At 32.5% G+C, this 24,928-nt stretch overlaps 1 protein-coding gene across 4 annotated transcripts in view; it reads left to right on the top strand.

The window, feature by feature from the left end:
• LOC124949531 (protein prickle-like) overlaps positions 1 to 24,928 on the top strand; it is a 104,194-nt gene that overhangs the window by 48,202 nt on the left and 31,064 nt on the right. The window contains exon 1 of one of the 4 annotated variants that reach the window (XM_047494749.1): positions 18,997 to 19,465. The exons of the other annotated variants lie outside the window; for them this stretch is intronic. Coding sequence (XP_047350705.1) covers positions 19,362 to 19,465 — 104 coding nt within the window. The 5' untranslated portion in view covers positions 18,997 to 19,361. Of the gene's footprint in view, positions 1 to 18,996; positions 19,466 to 24,928 lie in introns of those variants that run through there. 4 annotated transcript variants of the gene reach the window in all.

The following is a 24,928-nucleotide window of genomic DNA, read 5'->3' as shown; positions in this document are numbered from 1 at the left end:
TTGAACAATTATTATCGTTAAATAATTAAATAAATTATTAGGATCATCAGGATATTTTTTTTTTTATTTGGTTTTCTTATTTTTTCTTCTTTTTTTTATTTTTTTTTATTTTTTATAAACGAATCGACACATTCTTATCATCATTTCTCATGTCAGATGAAACATTCTATATATATATATATATTACTTTTAATTTAATTTTTCAATAGTACATCGATAGTATAGCGATTATATCCTTTAATGACAGTTAAAACAAACTTTCTTGGATCCTGTGTAAGCTCGGAGCTTTCATATCGTTTCGGACGATACTTAACTCGAAAGTGGTGCTTTAAACTGGGAGAGCGTACGAGTAAGGAAAATGGAACGGGGAGTATCGAACAGGAGGTATACCCTCAAATTAATTTAATTAGCGGTTGTGTGGCCTAACCCTCAAAACTTCAGTCAAACGCTCGTTAATCGCACCTGTCGTTTATACCATTGTCGTCTACCGAGGTTTCTCCACCGATTACTTATCGACGTTACCGGACAAATTTTGAATAATAAAAATTCGAACTTTGAATAATATTTAATTTTACACGTATATAATATATATAAGTCGATTGAGCGTGTTCGTTAATTACGCGTTCAAATAGAAAAAGGAATCTTTTCAATTGTAATTCTTTTTAATTCGTATATATAATTAAATTTGCACATACCACACGGATCAGACATAATAGATTAATAGTTAAATAGATATTTTAATAGTTAAATGAATCATACGTTACATATTAATATTATTTTTAATATAATCAATATATATATATATTAATTTCATTTCATATTAAACGATTCATCAATTATTATAGTATATTCGTATAATATTAATATACAATAACATATTCGTATACTCGTATCATCACTCATATCATATATATATATATACATAAGCTCTTACATTTAAATTTATTTATTTACAATTTATATTGCTAAATTTTTCATTGTATTTTTTATATGTAGTTTACATATTACAGAAAAAAATTTACAGATTATATAGTTAAATAAACATATTAAATTGCTTATTATCCAATGATATTGATTTTTAGATTGATCATATGTAATATGTTGTACATAATGTTGATACTTATTTATTGATTCTTTATGTTATATCAATTCAATCTATGCTAATCGAGGAATGATATTCATCGAAAAAACAAACTGTTTCAGTCAGCAGAATGTCTTTGTTTTTTCTTTTTCTTCTTTTCTTTTTTTATCCTTTTCTTCCACGAAATTTGAAATTTTCGGTCGCTGAATGCTCATTGAATATACATATTATATATATATATATATATATATAAAATATATATTCTTTTTCGTGTCGGGCAGTCGCTTTCGAATTTCCATTTCCCAAAGTGTTGCGCACTCGAGTGTCTGGAAGGATGCCACGGGAAAAAAGCATGATTGTGCGTGGCTACGGAGAAAGCACGTTGAAGAACGTGGGTGGTGGGACAACAGTAGTGAGTTTGTGTTAGTGGTGGATAACGCGTTGGTGAGCGCGTAAAACACAAGAGAGGCGAACGACAGAGAACGAGTAAATGACAGAGAGAATAAATGCGAAGAGAAAGGATAGCTGCTGCGAAAATGGTGTCTCTCGACTTAATATAGCGAGAGAGTGACGCGGCTCTCGAGGGCCGCGGATGAAATTTCATCGCGGGAATTCAATTAAAAGTAATACGGCAAAGGGCTCCGCTCGTGGAGAACAAAAAAAATATATATATATATATATATATAAAATAATGAAAAAAAAATTATCAAAAAAAAAGAAGAAGAACTAAAAAAAATGTTTTCACCGAAGGACGACGATGAACGAATAAATAGAGACGGATTTGTGTTTGCATTTTTTCCGCATTTTTTTCCCCGCCAAGACTTTCGTCCTATATAAGTGTCGTGTATATTTAATAGAAAAAAAAAAAAAAAAGGAAAAGGAAAAAGAAATTATAGTGTATACGACGAGTTATTAATCAGTCGTGCGATTCTTTTTTTTCATTACTCTTTTGATTATTTCCATGATATGGTGATAAAAAATTATAATATATCGTTCATGATAAATTAATTGGCAACGAATGACGTGCGAAATGATTGTTATGAAAGAATTTAGAATCACGACATGTATATAAAATGACGTATATATCGTTATGTGGAAAAATTTGTATGGCTTTTAAAAAGTATTTAAAATAAATGAAGTGGTCGAAGATCGAAGGTCAAAGGATGAAGGAAGAGAGATGGAAACAAATTATTCCATTAATTGTCAAAAAATATAAAAAGTAAACGTCTTTAAAATTTGCTTGAATATATTTTTTTCTTGATCACATCGAAAGTATTTTTTTTTATATCTATATATATATATGTGTGTGTGTGTGTGTGTGTGTGTGTGTGTATGTGTTTATATAAAAACAAAAAATTGTATTCCCAAATACATTGATCATTTCACATTAACACACATTTTTAATGTTCCTTAATAGATTTTCTCGAAAGTAAACGAATAATCGATAGAATTTCGAAGGTTGTTTTCGAAGTCTCAAGAAAGCTTCTTAAAACGACTTTTTGTTGTTCAAAAAAGAGGGCAATTAAGAAACGTTCGAGAAGGGTAACATTGGCGGGTATTTTCTAAATCGCTCGAAGGGCTCTCAATGACGTAAGCAGAAAACTCGTATTCGAAGGTGGTAGGGCGCATAGAGACGAGATAGGGCTGGGAGGGGGATGGGGGGGTGGGGATGATTTTGTGAGCGTGCGTAAATTTTCGCTCAGCGAACAGCCGGAAAATTCGATCGGAATGCTTTGAATTCTTGTCTCGCGAGACGAACGGTCGAAGCGATTCCAGAATACTGATGTGCTTTCTAAATGTACGTAGGTGGTATACGTATTCCAGAAAACGAAAAGAAAAGAAAAGAAGAGAAAAGAGAACTAGAGAAAGAGAGAGAGAGAGAGAGAGAGAGAAAGGAAGAAAGGAAAATGAGTATAGAAAAAAACGAAGTCAATCGTTTCTTTATTCTATCGTTTTCCATGATCACGATCCGTGCATTTTTCTACTCGAAGAATATATGTACATGCATACATGCATGCACATATATATATATATGTATATATAAACGTACATATATACATACATATATGTATATTATATCTATCATATCTTTATTCAGATGTATAAAATATTTTTAGTCGCATAACTTTCCTTTTCTTTTCTTTTCTTTCCCTTAGTTTATTTTCCGAAATCGTTAAAATTCGTAATCGTAAAGAATCACAGCTAAGAGCATAGATTATCTTCTTTTCCTTCATCTTTCCCATCCAAGATGGACTCGATTCAGACCTAAATCCTTTTTCGATTATTCCGAAATGATCGCGAGATTTTCCTCTTATACTTCTTATTCTTATTCATATTTCTTATTCTTCTTTTTACGTACAAAACACGAGGGGAAGAGAAAGAAAGAGAGAGAGAGAGAGAGAGAGAGAGAGAGAGAGAGAGAGAGAGAGAGAGAGACAAACAAACAGACAGACAAAAAGTTTCGATTACTTCCTGATCTTCGAATTTCTTTCGGACATTCGATTTTTATGTAACATCGAGGTGGACCTAGAATACTAAGGACCTCGTTGGTTTTGCTGATGGAAAAAGGAGAAGAAAAAGAAGGAAAGAAAAAGGAGAAAAAAGAGAGAAAAAAATGGAAGAATTTGCGAAGGAGAAACTCCTTCTTTTGAAAATAAAAAGTAACGGTTGAGTGTTTCGTCGATCCGATAGCTTGGTCGGGAAATGAAACGCTCTTCTGTTTTTCTACATCACCACCACTCCCGCCCACGTCCCCCGTCCCCGTTCCCCTTCTCCTCGCCCCTCCGCCACTCCACACTTTTCTTTCGTCTTCCCTCTTCATAAGAGTTTAGCGGACGGAAACGGGCCCTTGAAAGTTGTGCTCCTCTTTCCTTTCGTCGTTTATCACGACGACGAAAACGCATCGGATAATGGAGAAAACAGAGCCCCGGCTGACTACGTTTTCGGCGATCGTAGGTGCTTGTAAGCATTTGAAAGTTTACCGGAGATAGGGGTGGAAAACAGTACACGGGAATGATAAAAACTTTAGGAGGGGAAATAAGTTTTTTTCCGTGCGTTATACGACGATAAAATTTCGCTCTCGCTCGGTTCTGATTTTATTTCCTTCTTTTTTATATTTTTATTTGTCATTGTTGTGACGTCTCTCTCTCTCTCTCTCTCTCTCTCTTTCTCTCTCTCTCTCTCTATCTATCTCTATCTCTTTTTTAAGAAAAAAAAGGAGAAATTAAAATGAAGTTACAAAGAAAAATAACTATTTCTATGGTTTATTATATGTTCATGGTAGCTCTTTATTATTATTTGTATGCGTTATTACGTTCTATATTTAAAAAAAAAGAATACATATATATAAACAATTCACTATATCCTTCAAAAAATAATATATAAGAAATTACAATAATGACGATGTATCGAGCGCCTGCAGATATGCAACATCATTTACACACAAGCGTTCCCGCTCAATACATCGCTGTATGGACAGTTGCCTATCCTCAGGCGTTCAGAGATACGTATCTCTCTACTCCATCGTTTCTATAATACTTATATAGATATAATATATATATTATATATATATATATATATATATATATATATATATATATATATATATATAGATGTACGCATGTGAGTACTATGAGGATCAATTAAATATCTCGTATTTATTATAAAACGATTAAGTAAAAGATGCTCCTTGTAATATGTTCGACTAGCTAGTTTCAACGAATTATTTTCAAAACGTTCTCGCGCTCGAAATCGAGGGATGAAAGAAGGAGTAGTGGAAGAGGGAGAGGAACTGTGTTAGGATTTATTGCAAGTGGAACGCAGCAGGGTCCATTAGAATCAGCGCCTGGGTTGTGCTTGAGACACGGGACATTCGCCTTTTACATATGTGTACACATACACATGTATCTTTCTCTTTATGCATGTGTGTTTATGTGTGTATGTGTGTGTGTATACATTGGCGTATACGTACATGTGTACGTAATCGAATAGCAAATACTACAACAAGGAACGTAGATACGGATAGCGGAACATATAGCTTGGGTCACAGTTGTGGGATGCCCCCCCTCGACGAGCATACGCCGCCGTAGTATTTTCCATCAGAGCAAATAGAATTTGCGGTCGTTCCGTTGCCCGGCGTATTTCGTTCCTTCGATTCACGCGTAAATGCTTTCCTCGAGTAGATATTATTTTTCTTTACTATCTCTTATTTCGATGATTTTTCATTGCACGCGAGATTTACAAAATTACCATTATCAAAACTGTCATATAAGATCGTAAGGAAAATGAATGGGATGGGATACAATGTTACCTGCGAGATTTATCTTGATAAAGTATGATAAATCAAGTTCAATGATTACAATAGATATTAAACGTTAGCAGGAAAAAGAATAGATAAATTATTAACAATAAACAAATACCGTTGGATCTATGTATCAATAGGAAAAAAAAAATAAATAAGAAAAAGTAAATAATATTATAAAATTAAAGATAGAGAAGAAAGAAAAAGGTACAACGAATTGTAATATCATTTTATTATTTTAGATAAAATTTATTATATTATCTGTAATAATATAATGATATGATATATAAAATAAAATAAAATAAAATAATTAAACTGTTGTATACGATTTTACTATATGTTCTGTATGTTATAATTATTATCTTGGCACATTGCTAATACATAAATAATTATATATATTATAATTATATATATATATATTATATTATACAATACATACAATATATTAATTTATATTATATGTAAGATGTATGTATATGTAATTAAATATTACATATATATATATATATACATACATATATACAATTCTCATTTTACTGATTGTTTAATGTTAACTTACTTATGTTTAAGTTATCATTGTATCTTTATTATTATTATATTATATAATATTATTATATTTAATAATATTCATATATTAAATGAATAAAATCTTATACAATAAATAATATAATATTATTATATTATATAATAATAATAATAATAATAAAGGTATAATGGTAATTTAAACATATGAAAGTATTACGTTTAAGTTAACATAATAGAAAGATATAGGATCATGAAGAAAAAATAAAGAAAAAGAAAAACGAGGTAGAGGAAGGACGCGTGCTGGCCAGCTTGTGTTCCTGCAGCAGGTGCCACCCCCGGTTTTACGAGCGGTCGCCAAAGGGCAGTATACCGGATGTCGTTTACATCCGAATCGCTCATCGGGGAGAAACTCACCCGGCAGATAAACTCTAGATTTGCGTCGAGTTGCCGACAACGCAACGCTCGACCTCGGCTATCTAAGGAAAATATATGCAAAGCCGTGTCGATGCCTTTCGTCCACCATTTATCGTTCGCTCTCTTTAAACGATTTTAGGCTCGCTCCCTTATGCGACTGCACGGATACGAATTGATTTATCCATTTATATTAATACCACGGCATCTACGTTATTCATTCGAATGTTTAATAAGGTATTATAATCTTTTTTTTCTACACATCTCATTTGTTTGATAATGTTACGTTTTTCTTTTTTTTTGCTTTTTTCATCTTTTTTTCTTTCTTTTTTTTTTCTTTTTTTTCTTCTTTTTTTTTTTTTTAAGGATATGAATTATATGTCGACTTTTTTTTTTAATTACATGACATATTAATAAAAATCTGTATATTTTAATAATCACAAATTATAAATATCACTTTTTAAAGAATTTATGTTAATTTCTTGTTAAAGTATAAATATTATAATATTAACTTTAATGTTATAACGAAATGAATGGAAAAATGAAACATGCCTTTTAACGTATACGTTGCTACGACAGATTTCAATAAATACAAACAGATAGATTATACAATAAATCATGTGATAAATTTATTTCTAAAAGATACTTTAATTACGTTTAAACAAATGTATGAAGATATATTTAAAATTATTCCTTTTACGTATACTAATTTTCTTTTTCTTTTTTATATATATATATATACACACGCTATGAGAATTATTATTATTCATATCTTCCTTTATTCCTTTTTCAGATCATCAAAATTTATTACATCGAATGTTACACGTAAATAATTTGAATTTGAAATTGTCATATTTTTTATATTCGACATTTCTAATATATACGCAAAACAGAAACGTACATATTTACATACATGCATACATGCATACATACATATATACATATATACATATATATATATATATATGTATATATATCTATAGCTTTTCTACCCGAAACCAAGTTGTTCTCGTTATCGACGGCATTCGTGACAACAACGCGATTCTTTTTTATGGCACTCGGAATTTGAAAGTCTCCGCAACATGGTACAAGGAGACGCGTCGTGCTTGGGGAATGATACGTCAGACTGAACTCATCAACCGAACTAGTATACGTGGCGAATACTAATGTGACAATATTGTGGGGGTGTTGCAAATGTGTACATACCTATATGTATATTGGCTTTGCCACCCTCCATTTCTATTTCTACCGTATTGCATGGCATTCGAGTCGAACGTTAGACTTTGACATAAATTAGGCTCGTTCGTTCTACGAATTTCACATGAAATAGGAAATCACAATGATATACCGATGATAATTTCTTTTTTGTTCTTTTTTTTTTTTTACATTCTACAAAAACATTGCGACCGTATCATTTGATCGTCGATGAAAAAAAGATCTAAAGGATTTAATTTTGTTCTTCGATACTTGAATCGATTCGAATGTGATATCTTATGAAAAATATATTATAATTTTTCTTTTTTTTTTTTTTTTTCTTTTTTTTGATTTTCTTTTTTCTTTTGATATCAGACATTATTACATATTTTTAATTAATTCAAAAATTTTTTTCTTTTATCCATAATCTTTTTCTCAAGTAAATATATTTTGTCAATGTCAAATCATAATAAGTCTTAAAAGTTTAGTTTTATATATCATTGTTAACGTTAATTAATTAAAATTCTTTAAATATATCGATCGATTAATATCTTCGCTGCGTTTAACGCCAATTCTTTTTACGTAGCTATGATCCTATTAACTATGTCAAATAAATAAAAATAAAAAAAAGAAAAAAAAAGAAAAAAAAAAGAAAACACATCGCACCTAACAGAGTATCAAGATATTCGTTTTCGAAGTCGCAGCTAATTTATTATTTATTAATAAATTATTTTTATTAATACCTATCGTATCACTTATATACACGATTATGTGATAATATTATATAGTTGATAATGGCAATAGTGTCATAAGTCGATTGATCCATTATTTTAAGAAAATAAAAATTTCTTTTAGAAGATTATAAATGAAAGCATAAATCATATATCAGACAAAAATAAAAAAAAAAGAATATATATATATATATATATATATATATATATATATATATATATATATATAGTGGCAATTTTCTAATTCATCTATGACGCAAGTAAGGGAGTGTTAGCTCGGTCAATTATTTCTCTAAGATAGTCCAAGGGTGTAATCAAATTTTCTATTCATCGAGCATCCCACCTAGCACGTGCTAGAACATATATGTACGTTTAAGATATTGTAAGGGGGGTGAAAGTGAAGGTCGGAAAGAGATACATATATATATATATAGAGAGAGAGAGAGAGAGAAAGAGAGAGATAGAAACAGTCGGTATAATAATGTTACGGCGTGGTCTCGCGAGAGCAGCCACGTGCTTTCGTACGGAAACGTACGAACTCTGACGAAGTGGTCCGACGCGGAGATTTTGAGTGGAGCCTCGACTGTCGGAATGTTTCTGCTTCCAGTCGCTGTTCCGTGCCACGTAGATACAGTCGTATCAATCGGTGCTAGAGTGTTAGTATAATTCGAACTTCGAAGTTTTTTTTTTTTTTTTTTAACACATACCGACATAGATACATACATGCATATATTCATACACAAACACACGTAGTCACACGAATTTTTGAAAATTTTATCGTCGCCATTTTTTTTTTGCGTCTTTTTTTTTCCCCTTTCATTTTTATTTTTTCTTTCTTTCATATACTCGTCATATCGTCGTTTCGTATCGGGTCTCTATCGGAAGAGGAATGAAATTTCTCATTTTTTTTTTCGCAAAATAAAGAAGAACACAAGAGAGAGAGAGAGAGAGAGAGAGAGAGAGAAAGAGAAAAAAAAAGAGAGAGAGAGAGAGAGAGAACGACGTATTATTTAAATCGAAATAATTCGTCTTGGAGAAAAGGACGAAGATGACAGTTTCCGATTGGATCACTCGCCAGCCAGGATCGTTTGTAAGATAATAAGGTAACGATTGAAATTAAATCGTCAGCTTTGTGAATTAATTTATGTAAATTTTCTTTAATAGTTTTAATAGATCTTGATGAGATCTCATTGATTAAGATTTATTGCGCATTTATATTTATACGATTGAATTAAGACGATTGACTTTTATCAAATGATTACTTATATACTATTTCTTTTGTTATTTTTTCTTTTTTTTTTTTTTTTTTTGTATATGTTTACATTTTTATGTTACATTTTTTTTCTGTGTGCGTTTACATCGAATTGAAAGAAACTACTTTTGTATGTAAGGTGAAACGAGACGTTCGAAGAGAAGAAGGTAAAAGGTAAAAGTACGAGAGAGAGAGAGAGAGAGAGAGAAAGAGAGAGAGAGAGAGTGAGAGTGGCTCGAGAATCTTTGAAGATGTGCCAATTAGCGGTTGTGGTTCTCTTTAAACAAGGTATGGAACATGTATAAGATCAGAGAAGTGCGTCTCTGTCGTGCGCACTTTCGAACGTATCTCATATAAAAATTTTTTTAATTAAACCAACGAATTCTCTCTCTCTCTCTCTCTCTCTCTTCCGCAAACTTGAACACTGTGAACGTAAGATCTTTTTTTTTGTCGTGTGCGTGTATGTCTAGTATGAATAATTTGATCGATCGTCAAACAAAGACTACGAAAGAGATTCGTTCGTTATCTACATAATCACATTGCCGCGTGAAAATATTTTGTGAAATATTAATTCTCTTGTAATTCAACTGCGTAGAATTTGAGTGAGTATTTATTTAATTATAAAAAAGAAAAATATAGAGGAAAAAGAATTAATGCACGTAGTTGCGAAGCACATTTGGGTAAATAATTGATTAAACGTCGCAATGAGATGAAAATAACGAAACAAATTATACTTTCCCAACGAAGTTTTTTTTTTTTTTCTTCTTCTTTTTAGAAAAATTATTTGAGTAATTAACGAGATTATGATTTTAATTCTACGATATACAACGATGTAATAAAATCATTTGTTTATAATTCTACGATACGCTATTACAATGCTATATTACGATATATTAATTAAAAAAAAAAAAAAAAAAAAAAAAAAAAAAAAAAAAAAAAAAAAAAAAAAACATGTTTTTTTAAACGCATATATGTGGATAATATTTTCTGACAAATATGATGAAATGGATATTTAATGACGTTATTTACAATATGAAAAGAAGTTCGGCATTAAAAGAGATTCATGGCGTCCATTGGATCCCGCAGCTTCCTTTGGATAAAAATTTGGGATACGTCGATAAATTGGAAGGAACGATAATAGTAATAGTACCCCTCTAGAAAATAGATGCGGTTAGAGAGGTTTACGTGATACTTAAATCCTTGCGTGTAGTAAAGCGTTCCTTTTCTTTCTTGATTTTCTTTTTCTTTCTTTCTTTCTTTCTTTTTTTTTCTTCTTTTTTTCTTTTTTCGTTTCTTTTCGGAAAAACAAATTCCAAGATTTCGAGATTCCGAATAGAAAAGAAGACCTCCTTATCGGTTAGTCCTAATCTCAAGAAAGAACTATAGTTACTACTGATGGTCGGACAACTGACCCGGTAGTTATCGATATCTCCACGAATCTTCTACCGTGAAAGGGGAGTAGGGGTTTAGGGGGAGTGGGAGAGGGGGCAGGGGGGAGGGAGGGAGGGTAGGGATATTATCTTTATCTCTCTCCGTGTCGGTTACCCGAAAAAGGGATTACATTCCCATTAGGATCTTGTCTTTCGGCGACAAATCGTAGACAAACTCGAAAGTAGGATAACGATTTTTCTTCGCAAAAAAAAAAAAAGAAAGAAAGAAAAGAAAAAGAAACCATCTTAACTTTAGCGTCTTACGAAGATCTTTTACTTTTTCATCGTTATCTCCATATATATATATATATATATATCGAGAATATTAATCATTGTTAATCTACGAACTTATCCATTCACGATTTTCTTCAATCAAATTTAATGAACCTAAAAGAATGATATTTTCTTCGAGATATTCGAACGTGGAATGAGAATGATTGCGTTGTTAAAATTTCGTGATTACGTATCCGTAACCGGAAAAAAAAAAAAAAGGAAAAGGAAAGGAAGGAAAGAAGAAAATAAATAAATCGAAATATCGAAGTACTAAGAGATAAACGATGTATTCGCATTATTCCGAACAAATTGGCAAGTGCGAATTCGTCCTAAAAGCGAGGGCCTAACCTCGTGAGCATCCAATTCTCTTGCTTGACGACTTCGTAACCTGGAGATTCGTCAATGTCAGACCCTATTAGCAACGGCCCTTCGTTTCCTCACATCCGTTAATACCTAACTCCAAGCGAGAACTTTGGGACAACACAGACACATCTCTCTTTCTCTATCTCTCTCTCTCTCTCTCTCTTGGGATACAAATTGTTTCGCTGTAATTAAAGATAATGAAACCTTTTTTAAACACATTGCGAACAATACAATACATTAAACAAAATCAAGGATTTTTACATTAACCAAATACCCGTTTCTTACCCCTTCCAATCCTCCCCTCCGATTCTCCTCGTCTCCTCCCTATCCCCACCTCGAGAAAAAGAAAAGAAAAAAAGAGAAATGAAAAAAAGACGAACCAAAGCTGCAATCGAATTCCTTTCTCCGTAAAAAAAAAAAAAAAAAAAAAAATTCAGAAAGATAATAACGCGTGGGCGAAGTTATTCGATCGTGGAGAGTCATTCCTCTCTCTTTGAAAAGCTTGGCAAACTCTGTTTCCTCATAACACACCTACCCATCCTACCCCATCCACCACACCCCCGTATCCCTCCTTTACCCTTGCACGTACAGAAGAAAACGCGCGTAGCGAAATGGCTTTGGCACAAAGGCGTAAAGTCACGCGAAGCTCGCGAAGACGACTTTTCGTCCAGTCGGCAGGGTCGACTTACTCCTCGTAAGTTATGGAGATAAGAGAGAAAGTCGGCGAGTGGCATGAAAAAAGGAAAGAGAGAGATATAAAGAGAGAAAGAGAGAGAGAGAGAGAGAGAGAAGGTTGAAAATATTGCGTCTGGTTTGTGGTGTGTTAACACTCGTCGACGTTTCCATGCGTGTGCAACGTGTATATATTCTACGAGAATCCTTCGAAAGGAGGGGGAGGAAGAGAGAGAGAGAGAGAGAGAGAGAGAGAGAGAGAGAGAGAGAGAGAGAGATTGGTAGCCGTTGTACAGACGCGTGGCGGAGACGGAAACCTTAAAAATATCCAGCTGAACGAATGGCGTTGCGCGATGACTAAAATAGACGTCTCGTGTCTTGAACTCTCTCTATCTCACTCACTCTCTCTCTCTTTTTGTCTGAGTCAGTAGAATTTCCTTTTTGTTTCCCTTCTAGGACGAAGGACGAAAATTCGATTATAACGATTCATAATCGACAGAGCTGCCATCCTTGAAGTTTCTGATCGTCTTTTCTTCAAACGAAATAAGAAAACGAAAAAAAAAAAAAAAAAAAAAAAAAAAAAGAAAAAAGAAGAAGAAGAAGAAAAAAAAGAACAAGAAATTTAAAGGAATCAACGGGGAAAAAAAATAAAAAGAAAGAAAGGGAAGAAAAAAGACGATGAAATGTCTATCTCCTATATATAATCGAAGGGTAGCTTGAAGATTTTTCCTTGATTTTTCGATTCCTCATAACGACAGAGGCGTACCATCGGAGCTAAGATAAATATTTGATGTGATTTCTCTTTCTTTTTCTTTTTTTTTTTTTTCTCAACCTCCTACTTTTTCTCTCTCTCTCTCTCTCTCTCTCTCTCTCTTTCTTTCTTTCTTTCTACTAGCACGTTCCCAACTGGGAAAACTGACTTCCCTTGTTACCTCCTTCAAGATTACTAATACCAATAGTCCTGTGAACACCCTAACGCGTTTTCTCTCAACCGTCAACAATTTTTCTCTTTCTTTTTTTTTTTTTTCTTTTCTCTTTTTTTCTCTTTCTTATTCTTCGCTGCTTGATTCCTCTTTCCATTTTCTCATTTATATATATATATATATATATATGTATTCTTTATCTAAAGTTGATCTTCGATTCCTTCAACCAACCTTTGTTTTCTATTCTAACGATCTTGAGATAGTATCGAACGTTTACTGTTGTAAACGTTCATACATAGGGGTAATGGTTAGAATACTGAAAACGAATTTGATGTTTCGTATAATTCAGAAGATGAGGTTAGATAGTTACATACCCTATCGTAAGATTATTATCAAGTTGGTAAGGTGGGAAGCTCGTAAAAGAAGTGCAATATAGCTTTGGAACTTCGTGGAATACAAAACCTCACGATTTGAATACTTCATATGGTCGGTATAGTTGCGAAAACTCGTATAAAAATCGAAAGCAAGGATTTCATGGAAAGTTTTTCTTTTTTTTTTTTTTTTTCTTTTTCCTCCCTTTTCCTTTTCCTTTTCTTTTTCTTTTTCTTCCCTTTCCCTGTTACAGCTTCGTCCCTGTCGCTACTTTGCATAACCACTGTTTGGACCATTCAACTTTTGTTACAGACAATATCCTGTGGCAACGAGTCGTTAAGAGTTTTATATTTCTTGCCTACTGTATTTTGAAAATGGAGATTCCTATTTGGCGATAAACCAGTATCAATGATTTATCGTCCGATCGAATCTTAAAAAGATACTCTCTCATTCTCTCTCTCTCTCTCTCTCTCTCTCTCACCCTCCTTTCTCTCTTTTTCATGCGAAATTTAAAACTCTCTATTCAGAAGTTTATTTTTGTTCGTTTGTCAATATTTTTCGTTTTCGCAGGATTAACGTGAGTCTTTTTTCTATTTATTTCTTTTACTTTTATAATTTTTTTTCTCTTCTTTTCTTTTTTCTTTTTTGATTACAAAGAGATTAAAAGCAATATCAAGGCCAGTCAATGACCTCGAGCGTCATATTTATATATATTTTTTTTTAATTTTTTAAAAAATTAAATTAAAAGACACATAATATATTTATGTAGAAATATATATGTACAATATTTTACGTATAATGGGTTTAAATATTTTTATATACTAAATTTTTGTATTATAAAGCATTATATTTTTTTTTTTTTAACAATAAATCAATATTCGATTATATTTTATATTATTGAAAATTAAGAAAAGAAAAAAATTGTGTAGAAAAAGTTTATTTGTCAAAGATTTTTATGTAATATGCAAAAAAAAAAAATTGAATATCGATAGTGCAAAATTGGAATATTGAAAATTAAGATTTGCATTGAGGAAGTTAAAGAGACAAAAAAAAATGAATAAATAAATAAAAAGTAAAAATTCAAAGAAAAGTGTGAATATTAAAAAAAGAGAACACGAGGTATTCTTTTTTTTTGTGTGTATTTGTTTCTTTCTTCTTCTTCTTCTTCTTTTTTATTTTCTTATCTTATTTTCACATTTTTTTTTTTCTTTTTTGTTTAATTTCATTTTTTCTTCTTCTTTTTTTTTGTCCTTTTTTCCTATGCATTACGATTTAGGAACATTTATCTAAACTATATATCATGTCGCATCATATCGTATCTCTACTTCATAAAAAATATTACTACCAAAGCCATATCGGGATCAGACAGGGGGTTTTTTTTTTATCCCGATAGAAAATCGTCAGCGAATCCCCGAGAGACTTGTCGCGAATTTCCGATTCTTTCGTAAGAAGAAGAAGAAGAAGAAGAAGAAAAAGCAGAAGAAAACGGTTTCTCGTCGCATGTGGGGCCCTCGTTCCTTTTCGAAGGAAATTCGATGCCACGCATCTTTCGAGGGGTTATGGGGTTACATACACGGGATGGTATGTATCATCGTGCACGCATATGGTACACACCTACTATGATTCGCGCGTACGAACAAGAAACGAGCTTGTTTCTTCTTTACCCTCTAGAGAATGTAACAACGAGAATTTACTCGTAAAAATATAGAATGAAACGAGTCACTGAATTCTACCATATTCAAATGATATCATTTGAATTGTTCAAATAAATATCTTTAGATCGAACGAAAATAATATGTTCTTATGATTTGTATGACGTTAGAAATATTTCATCTTATAAAAATAAATATTTTTTCATAATCAGCAAATATATATTTAATTTTTTCACGTTCTCTATTTTTTATATACTCAAAACGATATTAGGAATTCTGACATTTCTTTCTTTTTTTTTCTTTTTCTTTTTTCTTTTTTCTTTTCTTCCGGAGAACGTCACTTATCATGAATTTCTCCCATTGGCTCATCTTATTCCAGATTCTAATAGAAAAATATAATGATTGTTTAGTCTTTTCGAAACAAAAATTAAATGAATGAAGACGAACAACATATTTTATTATACAACATGTTTCGTGTTTATATATTCTTATCAAAGGCGCTATAAAATAATCATTCTTATATATGGAAAAATTGTTTCATGTAAAAAAAAAAAATATATAAAATCGAAGAAGCATAGTGTATTATCGTCGGAAATATTTTATTAACAATCTTTTCTATTTAAGATAACTGAAAAAATGAAATAATTTTTCTTCTTTTTTTATCAAATCTATAGTATTAAAACAAAAATATAAAAATAAATTAAATCAGTTTTAACGGGGAAAAAATAATTATAGTGCAAGTTGAACGATTTTGTATCGTTCGAAAATTTTTCTATGATGGTAAAGATATAGAAAATAAAAAAAAAAAAAAAAAACAAAACTGAAAATTAAAGGACAACATGTAATAGCTCTACGTCAATTTTCACTTAAAATATAAGACGTACGATAAGGGATATTAATATTATTTATGAAAAGTATCTACCTCTCTCTCTCTCTCTCTCTCTCTCTCTTTCTTTTTTATTCTGTAGATGTATCATTGATGTAAATCTACGTTATAAGATTATTTTCCATTGCTCTGAATACATATAAGGGTGCGAAATTGAAAAGATGGATTAGGAAGGAAGAATATTTTCTTTTTTCCTTTTTCTTTTTCTTTTTTTTTTTATTCTTGAGGGTTGCCATACGATTCACGTTATTATTTTGATATACCGAATATATCGAAGCATCCTCGAGAGATATATTTCTGTCTTGGATTAAAGCCATGGTTATATTTTGGTTAAGTGAGGAAAGCTGGAATAATGGGACTTTTTTATGAGATGGCAAAGAGCTATTCTACATTTTTTATAGCATTTTATGTAAGTACATGTACGTATGAACGTATATACATACATACGTACGTATATATATATATATATATATATATATATATATATATATATGTACATATATGCATTTATGTATTTGTTTACGTTTCATTGATTTAATGCAAAAATCAGTGCGTGGCGTCCGAATAATTCATATTTTTAATCATTCACGATCTCTCTTTATCTGGGTCGATAATAATGGTGGTAGTAATGCGTGCACATGGTCACGCAGCACGCGTTCACGATCACAAAGGCGTCACGTTCTCTGGCCATTGTTCTTGGGATCATAAATATTTCCACGACACGGAAGCGTATGGTTACTTTTGAATGGTGGCGGAATTATGGGGGTGGAGTGTATTCTCTCACGTTCTTGATTCTCTCTTTCTTTCTCTCTCTCTCTCTCTCTCTCTCTCTCTCTCTCTCTCTTTATTTCTCTTGTTTCAAGATGGAATACTTTTAATTTAATATAGTATTCATAAATTTAAAAAATAGGTTGGAAAGTTTGTTCCCATCAAAAAAAAGAAAGCAAAAGAAAAAAGAAAACATATAAAAGAAACTATATCGAAAGATTAGAAACTATTAATTGGAAACTGTGAAGCGTTAACTTAAGATATTGTAATCTTTTAAATTAATTATAAATTAATAAATATATTATTTATCGTTGAAAAATTTTCATACCAAACGTATATTCATTATAAATAATTAATAATGTTTATCTTGATTATATAATAAAAATAATGTAATAATTATAAAACAACACTCGAACATTGCAAAAAAAAAGAGAGAGAGAGAGAGAGAGAGAGAGAGAGAGAGAAGAACAAAGAAATTTATTTATAAAGAAATTAAACAACTTGAATGAACAAAATTTACATTTACAAAAATACGTGAAAATGTATTTAATTTCATTTCAAATGTCTTTTTTTTTTAAATAACGAATAGAAAAAAAGAAAAAAGAAAAAGCGAATTAAACGAACGAACGTACGTACGATAGAAAAGAGGAACGGCCGTACGTATCTTGGATCAATTAATTTCACGAGTTTTATTAGAAAGTCGAAGGAAAACAATGGTTCGTTTAGTTACATCATACAATTATGTATAACACGTTAAAATCAATAATCGTCTAGATTCGGTCATAGTAATCTAATCTTGAAACCTTTCTCGCACCCTCCATCGATAAACAAGCACGTTAGCAGCAAGCAGCAACAGCAAGCAATAGCAGCAGCAGTAAGCGCTTCGTTCAACATGGACACACTTATGTATGTTAGCCTCGTGTGACTCGATCGTACCGTACGTCGTAGTCCTTATTAGTCATAGTCGATGCGAAGTTAGCGTAGGAAAAGGGAGGATGAGCATGCAAGGCAACAAACACAGTCCCGTGGCTGTGGCAAAACCGATAGGCCGAGGGAACCCCTTGGATGGACGGGACGCATCGAATATATAAAGTGAGAGAGAGATAGAGAGAGAAAGAAAGAGAAAGAGAGAGAGAGAGAGAGAGACATAAAGAAAGAGAGTAAAAGAGAGAGAGAGAGAGAGAGAGAGAGAGAGAGAGAGAGACATGCACGAGTAACGACGACGACATCATCGTCCTCTTCGTTCTTCTCTCGTTTGAAACGAAGTGGTGGGTGTGAGAGAGAAAGAAACAAAAGAGAGAGAGAGTACTGAACGCATTGGGGGGCCTCGTCGAAGGGGCGCGCCCCTAAAGCAGCACCCCGATATCGGTCTACGGTGGTAGTGTTTCGTCCGACGCTTACCCGTTCACTTCGTTCGTGATAAATCAGAAAAATTTCTCTTTTTTTTTTAGATTTTATATTCGAGAAAGAATATCATCGGACCGTCTCTGTCGTATATACGTTCTAAGAATTATTATAGATCGTTCAGGACGAACGTTCATTGTTTCTTTTTTTTTTTTTCCTTTATTTTTCTTTGCAACGGGCATAAGTCGCGGGATTAGGCATTCGATGTTCTTTCTTTCCTTTTGTTTCTTCCCTTTTTTTTTTTTGACATAAATAATATTATTATTATTATTATTGATAGGCAGATATAACGAGTGATATCGCCAAGTGATATTGAAGTTTATCTTTTCGTTTCTTTTTTTTCCAATCGTTCTTACGAAGAAATCAGTGTGTAGTGTTTGAAAGAGGGGAAAAAAGAAGAAAAAAAGAAAAAAAAAGAAAAAAGAACAGAATCGCAATAATTTATTAATCTTATTAATTCTTTGAGGCACACGATTTTATAGAAAATAAAAATTCAAGTTACACAGAATTTTAATTATAATAATAATTATATAATTTTTAATATTATCATTTTAAATAACATATTTTAAACTGGTATAACTATCTGGCATTAACTTTTCGAGCTGGAGTTACTCCACAATGTATAAAAAGCTAAGCAAAAGGTGGGATAGTTTTTAACCCCAAAGAGTTAATACGATATATATATATATATATATATATATATATATATGTATGTATATGTAAAAAAAAATTTCTATTATCACAGTGCATCTATTAACACAATTTGTACTAAGTTCGTTTTGATTTGTTTTTTCTTTTTTTCTTTTCTTCCTTCGTTAAAGGAGACTAAGAGATTAGAAAGAGAGAGACAGAGAGAGAGAGAGAGAGAGAGAGAGAGAGAGAGAGAGTAAGATGCTTCTCTTTTAATAATCGATGCCATTTGAAAGAGTGGGGTGAGATATAAACGTAACCGGAAATAAAATTGGCACGCCGCTAGACGGCGTAGAAAATGGAGTATGCCATCGACGAGACGACGTCGAAGATTATTCTTCTAAATTTCCGGATAAAAATACTCGTACGTCGTTTCTCGAAGTATCGATTAGTCGTTCCGAGACGACTAACCAACCTGGTGCGAGCTGAAGATTATGATGCATCATCGATTTTCACACTCGCAATATTTCTACGGCGAGCTCTTAGGATGGCAGATGAGCAATGTGCAACGTACTCGAATCAAATATGCAAACATCAGGTATAATTATGATTTTAGATTAATATAAATAATTCGAGAACGAAATGATTTCAGATCAATGTCTAAATTTATTTATTCATTTATTTTTCTTTCTTCCCTTTTTTTTTTTTTTTTTTTTTTTTTTTTACATAAAATATAAAAATATAATACAACGGACAGATTGGATGAACGATAGTTTTAAGATGGTCAAACGAAGAAATGTTATTTCATATTTTTTAGCTAGAATTATTTACAAATCACGAATTAATTGTCATCGTTGAAAACGATGATTAGATGATTAGAAGAAGAAGAAAATTGTCGATAAGTCGAACGCAAAATATTATTATTTCATATTCTTCAATTAGAATATTTCTTTTAAATCGATCGAGATTTTACGTAATCCTCGTTAATATCTAATTTTTATTCCGCATAATTAAAAAAAAAAAAAAAAAAGAACAGAAAAAATGTATTACATAGAAAAAAGAATTGTCACAAAGGCAACGACAAAAGTAATAACAAGAAATTTTTTCATGATTTACAATTCATGAAGATTAAACGAAAACGTTATAGAAATTTATCGTTGATCGATATCGTACTATTCGTAAAAGATCGATTTGTTATTGAATAAATTTTACTTTCGTTTATCGATTTATCGTAGAAGTACGAAGAAATACATACATACGTTGAAATAATGAACCACCCATAGGATCCATTGGCGAAATCGTCTTAATTTAGGATAAATAGGCTGCTTTGAAATGTCGCGAAATCCCTAAATCAGTATTAACGAGGAGACGTACTTAACGTTAAATCCTTTGGCCCCAGTGTAGACTAATGTCTCGTATCTCGGAACAATACGATGGATCTCATGGCGCGTGTACGGGTTCTAGGAAATAATGTCCATTAATTCGTTTAGTTAGGAAGGTACATACATATATATATATATATATATATATATATATATATGCACGTGGGTCCCACATGTATCCCACGGCATCGTTTACTCATAATCCCGCTAATTAGGCGAGTACTTGATATCAATTTTCTCTATTTCCAAGTGTAGTCCCCTCAATGTTTCTGAATCACGAGACAAAGTCTATTTGAAAGTAGTTTCATATCTCCTTTACGACAATTTACCTTTCATTAATGTTTTACATTCAGATACAGTACGTTAAACATATATTCGTTTCCTTGAAATACATTATATTTCATTTTAATTTTCCTTCATAAGGAGCCACTTTAATTTTGAAGATCGTTTAGAATACCGTTCTGGCGTTAATAGCAATGACTTCAATTAAATTAAGTAAATTTGGAATACGGTAGCTGAGACTATTAGCTCGAAAGAAGTCTCATCAGAGGAAGGGTTTAACGATTCTCTCTCTCTCTCTCTCTCTCTTTCTCTTCCCCTCTCTCTCTCTCTCTCTCTCTCTAACTCTATCTCTATCTTTCCCTTTCTTTCTTAGTTCTTAAGAAGAGCTCGATCATTCCCCTTTTAGTCTTCGTATCCCCTTATCGCGGACGGCATACTTGGTATTCAGATGGCACGAATTCCATCGAAAGTTTGATATCGCCTGAAGAAAATCGGTACCGCCCGTCTTTATTCCTGATTTCGGCCTGACTAAGCCGCTGGAGGCGCGACGATATCGTTTCTTGCATGAAGAAGAAGAAGAAGAAGAAGAAAAGAAAGAAGAAGAAGAAAGAAAAATATCCTCGAACGTGAAATAGTTAGGGACGAAGGGTGGAAAAGGAAGAAAAATTGTGCGATGTGCGTGTTCGTACGAACGTAGAGAAACAATCGATCGCTTAGTCAGTCGTGTGCGGCCTCTGGGATTTTCGGCTTTGGTTGATGGCAATGCGCGACGGCGTTTTACCCCTCGTACTACCTCACTTTATCCTGCCTGTTTTAGACTTTAACGCCGGCAACCTTAAACGCGTAGAAACGGCATTGGCGTACGTGTGGTTGCCATCTTACAGGCGTCTATCTTATACTTCGAAATTGTACAACAGAGGACGCGAGCATGTATCTTTCAAGAATTTCATAATAATAATAATAATAATAATAATAATAATAATAATAATAATGATGATGATGATGATGATGATGATAATAAAGGCGTTGTTAATAATGATCATAACTTTTTTTTTTTCTTTTTTAGATAAAAGAAAATTATTATACTTGCTTACGGGCATTAATCGGTAAATAAATATTTAAAAAGAACAAATGACTTATGCGTCGACGCTACGAGATAAATTTATGATTCTTCTTAAATAACATTTACAATTATACGCTTACGATTTTATTGATCGTAAATTTTTATTTTTACTTCCCATTTCAAGTTGAATTATATTAATCGTTCAACGTCTGATTCTAAGAGATTCTCAATCGCTTAACATTAATCATTTCTAAGAAGTTTTCTTACTTTCTTCTTACTAAAAGTTCGGACCAGTCGCATGAACTTCTTTCCCCGTTTGTGCCACCTTTGCTGTCCCCACCCCCCGCTCGTTTATCCACCTACAAAGACCCTTTACCTTTCAGTCGCTAGTTCGTATTCAATAAGAACACTAAAGTATTCAAGGGAAACTTTCCTTTCTTAAGCGATCGAATAAACGATTCGCGAGAAATAGGCACGTTAGAAGGCCAGCTCGTTTAAGTTGGTGGTAGGTGGTACTACTATGAAGGGGGTCTTTGCACGTTACGGTCAACGTGCTTGCTATAATAAAACTATTCCTGTCTTTGCGGGACATGAGAGGAGGGTGGGTAAAACGCAATGACGAAGGAAGGAAGGTAGGAAGGTAGGTAGGTAGGTAGGGTCGAATCCCATAGGATATAAATGCCACAGGGGTATTTCGTTTGGACCATGGCCGTCGACGTCCTCTAGCTTGTTCTCTTCGTCTTAGCCCTTCGTCCTTTTCCATCTAAGTTGGTCGTCTCCCCGTAGATTCAATCACGACCCTTCCTATACCGAAGAAACTCGAGCGACGAATACCAAGCAGTTCGACTTAGGTATTAGGATCGTCCTACCGTCGTCTTTCTCGTCTTCTTTGATCGTGACAAGAATCGTGCTCAAACTGACCGTTCCCATATAGCACGCGTCTCTTTAAATGGTTCACCGCGTTCGCGATCAATTTCTTATACTTTTCGTCATTTATTTTCTTCTATTCTTCTTCTCTCTCTCTCTCTCTTTCTTTCTCTCCTTTTTTTTATTATTTCTTTTATCTTTCTTCTTTTTTGCTTGAAAATTCACGATAGGTATCGTGAAGTGGGATCATTTCTTTTCTTCTTTTTTTCTTCTTTTCTTCCTATTTTTTTTTTCTTTTTTATCAAACGGGAAAAGGGAAAAAAGATTCTCTATTAAACGAATCTCTCTCCTTCTCAGAAATGAAAAATGATTCATGATTCTTCCGAGAAAGAGGAAGAGAGAAAGAGAAAGAGTGAGAGAGAGAGAGAGAGAGAGAGAGAGAGAGAGAAAGAGATGGGAAAGAAGGAAGGAATAAGGAAGATAAGAGAAACACCGTGTAAGGTCGAAAACCTTTAAAAGAGACAGGTTTGCGTTTACTATAATATTGAATATGGAATCCCATAAGTCGAGCGATAATGCAATATGCCGACGTCAGGTCTTGGGGTTAGAAGGCGACGTTACGTCGGCTTGGAATAAGGGTAAAAGCGTTGAGAATTTAGTAGGAGAGTCTCTATTAAATCTGGATATATACCATATGGAGATCTCACTCTCTCACTTTCTCTTTCTCTCTGTTTCTTTTCAATTTTCTTTCGAACGATCATAATTTGTCAAAAGGAAGGAAAAGAAAAAAATAGTAAAAATATGATAATTCAAAAACCTGATTCGTTTCTAAAAAAAAAAACAAAAAAGGGACAGGAGACGAAGAGGAGAAAAGAAGAAGAGAAAAAAAAAGAGAAAAAGAAGGAGAGAGAGAGAGAGAGAGAGAGGAAAAAAAGAAATAAAAACATCCGAAAAGAATAAACAAACGATGTGGCACGTGCGCGTCATGGTCGTCGAGTCCTCGCTCTTTTCTTTTTCCTTTTTTTTTTCTTTTTTTTTTTTCCTTTTTTTTTTTTGGTTTTATATCTTCGCATAGCCGAAGTACCTACTTGATGGAAACGCGAAATAACGATATTGACTTCGATCTCTCTCCCGAGAAACACAGTTAGACGGCAGTAAAAGGGTCTCACCGTCTTTACGGATCGACTATAACGTTCAGCATTTCACCGGGTCTCCTTTCCTCCTTTCCATTGGACATTTCGACGCTCGTATTTTAGCGAGTACCCGTAAGCAGCTGCTTTTCAATAGGCAAGGAAGAAAAGAGGGGAGAGAGAAAGAGAGAGAGAGAGAGAGGGAGAGAAAAGAGAGAGAGAGAGAGAGAGAGAGAAGAGAGTGATGGTAAGATTCAATGGTTCCACGACACCATGATTCTTTCACAAAGTTACGACGCGATCGACGGATGGAAGGGTCGATTAATTTAAGATACGTTTGGTCATTCTTCGAAATCGACACGCCCTTCCAATTTCATTGATATCACATTTTTAACGGCCCTCAGTCGTGTTATCGTTAATTAGAATTTTTCTTTTTTTTTTTTTCTCTTTCTTTTTTTCTTTTTCTTCTTCTTCTTCTTCTTCTTCTTCTTCTCCTCCCTACCCATAGAACAGCAGGAATTCTCTTCTCTTTTGGTTATGACTCACGTGAGAAGCACAGCGAGTTTACGTCTAAAACTAGTAACTTGAAATATTTATGGCTCGTTCGTTCGTTCTTTGTCCGTCGACTCGTGCTACAAATAGATGAATTATAATTAATTGCAGATCTCTTTCTCTCTCTCTCTCTCTCTCTCTCTCTCTCTCTCTCTCTCTCTCTCTCTCTCTCTCTCTCCGCAAGGAGGGTTGCGTAGATTCTATTTTTTTTTTGATCGAAAATGAGATTTACCGTTTGCAATTATTGTTATTGTTATTATTATTATTTTATTATTATTATTATTATTATTATTATTATTATTATTATTATTATTATTATTATTATTATTATTATTATTAATGTAAAATTAACATCGTCATGTCGTCATTTTTGTAACGTAACACAGTAGAGCTTAATTTATCAATATTGTATCGATGATTGCATAGAAAATTTTTTCATTTTTTTTGATTATTTTTCTAGAAAAGTTTCGAGAAATTATTGATACGTAAGCATGTTAAACAATAACAACAATTGATTTTAATCATTGAAATTAAGAAACATGGTTAATATTTGGACGGATTTTTTTTTATATTTTATTTATTTATTAATTATTTAATCTTTTTTTCCGACAATATGAACGAAACGAAAAGGAATTCAATAATTTTTATAAATTATTTTTTGTAGATAACTATATTAGGGTCTGACAACGTCATTTTCTCTTTTCTTTTACTATGTGATTTTTTATAGAGAAGAAGGAAAATAATAGAATTTGTAATTTACACAAAGGAATTTTTTCTCATAAATT

This window comes from Vespa velutina, chromosome 5 (assembly GCF_912470025.1).
Source record: "Vespa velutina chromosome 5, iVesVel2.1, whole genome shotgun sequence".
In the NCBI taxonomy this organism is placed as follows: domain Eukaryota; kingdom Metazoa; phylum Arthropoda; class Insecta; order Hymenoptera; family Vespidae; genus Vespa; species Vespa velutina.
The sequence above is the reverse complement of the archived record's forward strand: the minus strand, read 5'-3'. Positions and strand labels throughout refer to the sequence as shown.